The sequence below is a fragment of the Myxocyprinus asiaticus genome, chromosome 7, assembly GCF_019703515.2.
Source record: "Myxocyprinus asiaticus isolate MX2 ecotype Aquarium Trade chromosome 7, UBuf_Myxa_2, whole genome shotgun sequence".
Lineage (NCBI taxonomy): Eukaryota > Metazoa > Chordata > Actinopteri > Cypriniformes > Catostomidae > Myxocyprinus > Myxocyprinus asiaticus.
Genome location: NC_059350.1, coordinates 13,852,178 through 13,860,372, shown reverse-complemented (window position 1 = coordinate 13,860,372; position 8,195 = coordinate 13,852,178). Strand labels below are relative to the sequence as shown.

Genomic DNA, 8,195 nt, shown 5'->3' with positions numbered 1-8,195 from the left:
ATAAAATCAGGGATATACAGTACACCACGACAGAGAAATTTAAAAAATGATCAATGCTGCCGTGTTGATGCTAAAACTTTTAATGACATAATAACAGATTATCGAGTAAATGATAAAAGCAAGCACTGTGTGCAAACAAACATAACAAGCATTACTGAGCAAGAAAATAAAATCTATATATCTATACATCTATACATTTCAGTGTAATGCTGGATATAATAATAGTTAGATGTTCTATCACCTGTGGAAAAAGAAAAGAAGGTTAGTTCAAGCCAAAGTGAAGTTATGATTATGATTATTATGCAGTGGCAATCTGTCCTACCAGAGAGATTATTGTATATGGTTGCTCTCAGCCTACTTTGACTCATAATTACGTTCAGACTCCGCCTGGAGAGTAACAGCCAAAAGCAATGTTGTATGAATTAATAAAGTATGAGCATATAAAATGCATATTTATATATTTCAACTCGAGGACCAAAACACTGACCTCCATGAAAGAGGGAAGCTATAAAGACAATCATGACATAGAAAAATAAATAAAAAAGATATTGAAGCAATATAAAGATATTGTAAGATGACAAATAATTCCAACCACTGGTTATATATTTACAACATATAAGAAACACTTCATGTTTACTTACAAGCTGGGTAATGCCATACTCAAATGAGATTTTTTGCTGTTGGAATTAAACAAATGTACTCTTTTACACAACCTAAAGTGGCAGGATATCCAGTGTGATCCACAGAAAAACTGTGTACAAACGTGTGTTGGTACAGCATATTTTTAAACTTACAGTTGCAGTAGGGTTGTAGATGAGCTTCACGTAAGGCTGTGAAATATAGAAAGGACTTTTACAGAGTTGGATTTGTAAACTTTTGCACATTTACTTTTAAACCTTATCTTTTTATTCATTTAAAAAATGATGAATTTTCATAATAGTGCCAAGGTCTGTTACCTGAGGGCCATACAGAGAGTAACCACTCTGACCATACTGAAAATGAAAAAAGAAAGAAAGAATTACACAAAAAAATACATTATTTAGAACTTGTCTCAATTGTGCATTGTTATGTTTAAGTTTAAGGCTTAGTCGAGCATAAAATCAAAATGACTTTGAATACCCCCATTTCCTGAGGCCTATGTACTCCACCCTGTAAAATAGTGATAAATGGTGTAAATGGACTAAACATGAAGCATATTATTTTCACATAAGAAAATACTTTTCTACCTTTGATGGCTGCATCTGCCCTCTTACCTGGAATGAAGCAGATTATTTTTGGTTTAATATCTTAAATGTATCTTGTTCTTTTTATATTAAAATGGTTATATACACACAATCTCATAACTCCTTGCCCACATGTACTATGCTCTCAAGTAAAAAAAACAAAAACAAAAAAACAACATAAATTATATAAAAAAATTGTTAAAAAGTTAAATTATTTAAAAGCCCTAACCTAAATTGTATAAAAATGAATGTACAATGACTCACTTTTGGTAGAAGGAAAATATTTTCTCCCTGAAGCAAATGCAAAACAGAATTCTGAATATGTATCGATTATATTATATTTTCTGAAATATGTGAAGTTAAAGTACACATAAAAATTTCCATATTTAGTGGTATTACCTCTTTTAGAGCAAGACTAGCATTCTGTTAAAGGAAAAAAAAAAAGTGTTTTAGCATGTTTTAAACATTGTTTGGAAAGTAATTTAGCCACAGCATAACATTGCATCTCAAAATAAAAAAAGAAGAGTTTCACTCACCTGAACAGTCACATTCTCAGCCTAGATGTTCAACCAAGGGAAATAAAATATTATGCACATATTAGTCACTACAGCTGTGTATCAGTTTATGATTATCTTTAAATAGGTTATCAACATCTTACCCTGAAGACTGGTAGGAACTGCCTGTTGTCCTAGAACATTACAAAAAAAGGTAACTCATAATCCATATAAAAGCAAAAACAATCTTAAATAACCCCTTGTTTTCTCCCTTGAATTAATTTTTGAAGGAACACACTATATTATTAGGGTACAGACTTACCATCATGTTGGAATTTAGAGGTCTTCCAAACATTTGATCCATTTGATTACCGCTACCTACTGGAGCTTGAGAGGGGTGCAGTGGCATCCTGTCAGGCTGAAGGGATTTAACATTAACAATCAGGAGTTTGTAACAATACTGCAGACACTGGGTTGAGAAATTGGTGCTCACAATTGGTCTTATTCATGAAAAATGAGCAGAACAAATGTTTGGTAAATTGTTAAAGAAATAGTTCACCCAAAATGAAAATTAGCTCATCATTTTCTCACCCTCATGCCATCCCAGATGTGTATGACTTTCTTTATTCTGCAGAACACAAATAAAGATTTTTAGAAGAATAGCTCAGCTCTCTAGGTCCACACAATGCAAGTGAATGGTGACCAAAACTTTGAAGCTCCAAAAAGCACATCAAGGCAGCATAAAAGTAATCCATAAGACTCCAGTGGATTAACCCATGTCGTCTTAAGCGATCCAATCAGTTTTAGTTGAAATCAGGTGGAAACGTAACTAATTTTTCACTATAGATCTTAACAGCAGTCTCCTTGGCGGTCTCTCAGTTACACTTCCTTGCGCCATCTAGCGTTCTGCGCATGTCAAGCACTAGGAAGTGCAATCGAGCTTGAAATCATGATCATGCCTAGAGACTGCAATAGCAATATATACATTGAAATTTTTTTTACTTTTTGGTTTGTTCTCACCAAAAATAGATTAGATCGCTTCAGAAAATTAATTTAATGCTGACTTTATGTGGTTTTTGGAGCTTCTAAGTTTTGGTCACCATTTACTGTATGGATTTACAAAGCGGAGATATTCTTCTAAAAATCTTTATTTGTGTTCTGCAGAAGAAAGAAAGTCATACCCATCTGCAATGGCATGAGGGTGAGTAAATGATGAGAGAGTTTTCATTTTTGGGTGAACTATTCCTTTAATTAGAGGTCGATCGATATATCGGTTTTGCCGATTAATCGGCACTGACAACAGATTTCTGTAACTATCGGTTATCGGTAAAAATCCACACTGATTTTTCACTGGTTTTTCTCCATTGCGTCCGGTGCTGGAGCGGCTGGGAAGGGTCCGATGTCGTTATACAGTATGAGAACTGCCTCTAGATGCGAAATAAAAACTATTTCTTCACTGATGCCTTGTGGTGTTTGTTTTGACACATGAGACTACACTCTGCATTGAGCGGAACACTTCAGATGCGGGTTTAAAACATCAACAACGAAAAGGTATGTATACAGTACACTACAGTACATGTTGTCATATCATTATAAAGTAATTAATTTGTTGACTAGATGCTGCATTAGTAGAGAACAGCAGTATGTTTGCCGACAAGGCTGAGAGGACGCTAACATTAAAGCTAACCTCAAGCGGTTAGGACAATGTGACAAAAATACACGCAAGTCCTATCTAAATGTTTAAATGTCATGTATTGTTACCATCTATTACCATATATATTTGCATAATTTAAATTTAGCTGGCTAACAAATGCATAAATGTGACCAGCTGGAATATCCAGTTGGTCACATTTATGCATTCGTTAGCCAGCTAAGTTGCATATTTAAAGCTAGTAATGTGAGAAAGCAAATTAATATCTTCATGCAGCTGAGAGAAACGTACAAACAAATCAGAAACACATCTGATTTCAATTCTGTTTATTTATCCTCACTGTAATATGATGACTTCAGATTGATCACATTATTGTGCTAAAAAAAGGCTAGACACAGCACAATAAATACAGTTTAACAGAAAGCAGGTGTCTCAAGATGCTTTAAAAGTTATTTTTAATTAGACACATCATCTAAAAAACAGCGCTCCTGCGCGAGACGCTGAATAAACAAAAACAAAGGGAAACAAAGACGTTCATCTAATGTGCGTTTACATAGGAAAAACAAATGAATGGTTGCAAAAGCGTTCGGTGTGAACAGCCCCTTACAGCTGGTGGAGGTCTGAAAGCATCTTTCTCTCTTATAAGCATTTCTCAGATTAAGCAATGAGTTGTTTAAATGCTTTGTCAGGAAAGATGTTCAACTTTGAAATGTGTGTTGTCTCGAGATCATTGCGTTCGGTTCCAGTCTGTTGTGTTCCATCTGTTTGAACAGCCCCTGGCCTGAGCTCATAGTCTGAGCCAATTCACCACTGAGCTCAGCCGAATACCACTGCTATCTGGGAATTTTGCTACCCTATATACAACTGTACTGAATAAAAAACAATATGGTATTTTGCTGTTATTATGAAGCTTCAGTCTGGAGCAGTAGGAATCAGTGCAAGTGTAACACCATGTGAACTGTCTATTGAAGCGTTTCCCCCCCTCATTTTACTTTTGACTTAACATTTGAAAATATGGACCAACTAAAACTTTTCATTTATTTATTTTATTCACATTAGTTGAAAATTAAATGCTCTTTTTTATCAGCCAGGATAGGAATGTTCTATGCAATAATATAACGGTGCTGAATGGTTTATATATTTATTGTGCCCTCTTGTGGACGAAGGAAACGACATTAATTTAAAAATCAGCTGACTATAAAATTTCATATTAGTTCATATATATTAATATTTATATATTTATTTCATTGTTCAGTCAGAAATGTTTATTTTTGTAATAAATTTCAGCACTATTTTACTTTGAGTGTTATTTTTTCATTCCGTATGAATTTGAAAAACTATTGGTTGATTTATCGGTTATCGGCAGGTACCGCCCAACTTAGTTATCGGTATCGGAAAAATCTGCTATCGGTCAACCTCTACCTTTAATTAAGCCATTCTTGTGTAAATTGACCCATTGAATTAAGACATGTTAAAATTAGTCTGTATTCCAAGGATGAGCCACTAAGAAATATTTCAACCCTGATACAGAGTTCACAAGTGTTAAAGGGTGTTTTCTTTAAAATAACATTATTCATTTGATATCAACAGAATAAAAACTTTGCATAAAGCAGTTTAGCTTAAGTAGCAAATCTGGAGCATTACTTACTCTGAAAAGTGGTCTGTTCCTACCCGATCTAAAACTCTTCTGTGGTTTACCAGTACCTCCCCATCTATCCAATTTTCTGTTCCTCCATGCACCCTGGTTCAAACTGGACCCTGGTCTAGTCCATTCAAACTCTTCACCCTACAGCAAAAAGTGCCAAGACAACCCTAATGTGTACCTAACACATGTTTTCTAATTTAACTGTATGGAATTATAGGTATTTGAATATTGCTAATGATTTTTAATATATTATGCTGCTGTCTCACCCTGTCTTCTCTTCCATTTTGACCAGGGAATGTTAGACCCACTCTGTCTTGGGTTGGTTCAGCAGATGGTCCATCTGGATTCCATGGGTCCATCTGATCTGGCTATAACAGTTAGTGAAATCAACAGAAATAGCAACAGTTGGTGAAAAAAACATATCTCAAATGTAAGAGTTATGCATACTGTGAAAAAAACCCCAAAACCCTACAACAGTCAGAATTCCAAAATGGTTGCGCTCCAATCTCAGTCTGATTGGTTTTCCACTCACTGGCCTTGGGAAATATCTGTCGCCATTCACTGGGTTTACTTCGTCCCAGAAATCTCTGTCACTGGGCTAAAACAGAAGTCACCTGTTACCAATTTAAGGCTGAAAGTCCTTTTTTTATTTTTTAAATCACACCATATTACCAACTGCAAGTATTCAGCAAAATGGTACAGTCTTTATGTTACTTGGGCTTTTGTGTTATACTTACTTGAGCTGCCACCACAGCACATGATAATGCCATTACAAACCACATTGCTTCTGTAAAGTAATAACAAATTTAATATTTTCAGCATGAAATGTAATTTTAAAAATGTTAATAGTTACATGCTGATGTACACCATATATTCTGATAATGTATCAATAGAAGTGAAGAGAATACCTTTTCAGTGTTTGTCCCCTGTGTTTGTCCCTGTGCCTTCTTGGTCTGGTGTCTCTCTTTATAAAAGGTGATGGTTAAGCAATCAGCAATGTTGCTAAAGCTCCTTTGTTTTGGCCAAGTACTTATCAATTATCTGAGAGATTGTTAGTCACAACTAAAAATACTAATACAAAACTGATTTTAGATAAGATAGTCCAAATATAACATGTAAACAAAATGTATAGCCCATTTTAATCCATACAAGCATGTTTATTTCATAACAGGCTCAAAATTCTTGCTTCAAAAATGATCTTACAATTCTCTCTCTCTATTGCAATATCAGTTTTACAGATTAAAGACAGCCACAGAGCAGTCATGCACTGTAGGGATTTGCCTTAATGCTAAACTAATTTGTTGCCTTAAGCCTATGTTTAAGATCCTCCTGTCTAGCATTTAGCAACAGCAGTCAAGCTGAGGTATTTGACCCCAACTAATGACTGTTTTGAGTAATCCGTACAATTTACCAGATAACCAGACAACTCATAGAAAGACTGTGAAAAAATAAAAGATAGAAATCCATTAGGCATTCATTAGTGATGCCTTGGATTATGTACACCCAGCACTTTATTAGGAACACTATGGTCCTAATAAGTGCCCAACATGGTCTTCTGCTGTTGTACCCCATCCGCCTCAAGGTTCGATGTGTTGTGCACTCAGAGATGCTTTTCTGCTCACTACAATTGTACAGAGTGGTTACCTGAGTTACCGTAGCCTTTCTGTCTGCTCGAACCAGTCTGGCCATTCTCCGTTGACCTCTCTCATCTACAAGGTGTTTCCATCCGCAAAATTGCCACTTACTGGATGTTTTATTTGTTTTTGGCACCATTCTGAGTAAACTCTAGAGACTGTTGTGTGTGAAAATCCCAGGAGATCAGCAGTTACAGAAATACTCAAACCAGCCTGTCTGGCACCAACAATAATGCCACAGTCGAAATCACTGATATCACATTTTTTCCCCATTCTGATACCTGAAGCTCCTGACCCACATCTGCATGATTTAACGCATTTCACTGCTGTCATATGATTGGCAGATTAGATAATCGCATGATTAGATAATCGTAATAGTAAGTATGTGTACAGGTGTTCCAAATAAAGTGCTCAGTGAGTGTATTTTTCAAGGACTTTTCCACCTCCAACCCCAGCTCTGACCTCTAGTCCCAACTCAAGCCCCAACTCAAGCCCCAACTGAACTCCAACACTTGCCCCAACTCCAACCCCAAGCCCCAACACCGAGTTAGAGGTCTGCACCCTGACCTGGGCCCGACGGGTTTTGGGCTGGGTTTGGGTCAGTTTTTCAAGTAGGACTTTGGGTTCGGGTTTGTAATTAATGAAAAAAATCAGGCTTACTGTACTTGTTTCGCGCACTCACTCTCACTCACAGACATACGCCAACGGACAAGTTAGGGGCCGTTCACACTGAATGTGTTTTTACGCGCATCTGTTCTGTTTTCCCGTTGTTTAAACATATGCTGGATGAATGTCTTTGACTGTTGCACCACGTCTCACTTTTTCTTCAGTGTCTCGCGCAGGACCGGCATTTTTTAAACACCATGTCAGGTTAAAAAGAACTTCAAATTTTCAAAAACGCATGTTGAGACCCCTGTGCTCTGTTTCATTCTTTGTGCCACATCTAGATTGTTTTCAGAGCAATTGTCACAAAGATTCAACATTCTAAACAAGTTCAGGCTGCACAGAGGGGACTGTTGCAGTGTTTCATATTATTCAAGATTGATCTGCATCAGGTGAAGTTTCAGCGCATAAATGGTAAGTCAATGCTTTTTTGCCCTTCTGCTCTAGTGAACTAAGGGGCTCTATGCCTTGTTATAACTGTGTTTACAGTTTCAGTACTGTTACGAATGTTGCCTATATGCTTACATATAATATAGCCTATTGCAACAGTACTTACTAAGAGAAGAAATTAGCTTGTAAGCAATTTCGGGTTCGGGTCTGCGACTGACAGTATCATTTGGGCTGGGTAGGGTAGGTTTGGGCCACACGGTCTCGGGTACGGGTCGGGTTTGGGTTTCATTTTAAGGCCCGTGCAGACCTCTACACCGAGTTCAACTTCAACTCCTGCCCCAAACGCAACTCCAACCCCTGCCCCAACCCTGACTCTAACCCCAAGTCCTAACTCCTGCCTCAACCCAACTCCAGCCCCAACCCCGACTCCAACCCCTTGTCCTAACTTCTGCCCCAACCCAACTCCAACACCTGCCTCAACCCCGACTCCAACCC

General features: G+C 37.1%; 1 protein-coding gene across 24 annotated transcripts in view; it reads right to left on the bottom strand.

Moving 5' to 3' along the window:
- Positions 1 to 44: 44 nt before the first annotated feature.
- LOC127443810 (uncharacterized) overlaps positions 45 to 8,195 on the bottom strand; it is a 31,724-nt gene continuing 23,573 nt past the window's right edge. For 11 of the 24 annotated variants that reach the window (XM_051702732.1, XM_051702735.1, XM_051702723.1 and 8 more), the window contains 18 exons: positions 5,922 to 6,054; positions 5,751 to 5,800; positions 5,486 to 5,611; positions 5,280 to 5,381; positions 5,017 to 5,154; positions 2,040 to 2,135; positions 1,882 to 1,911; positions 1,760 to 1,780; positions 1,623 to 1,646; positions 1,488 to 1,514; positions 1,227 to 1,253; positions 1,120 to 1,149; positions 957 to 992; positions 795 to 830; positions 642 to 677; positions 488 to 505; positions 323 to 387; positions 46 to 241 (listed from right to left, as the gene is read on the bottom strand). In XM_051702732.1, the coding sequence (XP_051558692.1) occupies positions 355 to 387; positions 488 to 505; positions 642 to 677; positions 795 to 830; positions 957 to 992; positions 1,120 to 1,149; positions 1,227 to 1,253; positions 1,488 to 1,514; positions 1,623 to 1,646; positions 1,760 to 1,780; positions 1,882 to 1,911; positions 2,040 to 2,135; positions 5,017 to 5,154; positions 5,280 to 5,381; positions 5,486 to 5,611; positions 5,751 to 5,795 (825 nt within the window). In that variant the 5' untranslated portion in view covers positions 5,796 to 5,800; positions 5,922 to 6,054 and the 3' untranslated portion in view covers positions 46 to 241; positions 323 to 354. Of the gene's footprint in view, positions 242 to 322; positions 388 to 487; positions 506 to 641; positions 678 to 794; positions 831 to 956; positions 993 to 1,119; positions 1,150 to 1,226; positions 1,254 to 1,487; positions 1,515 to 1,622; positions 1,647 to 1,759; positions 1,781 to 1,881; positions 1,912 to 2,039; positions 2,136 to 5,016; positions 5,155 to 5,279; positions 5,382 to 5,485; positions 5,612 to 5,750; positions 5,801 to 5,921; positions 8,037 to 8,195 lie in introns of those variants that run through there. The other 13 variants (XM_051702742.1, XM_051702740.1, XM_051702733.1 and 10 more) reach the window with 4 other exon arrangements.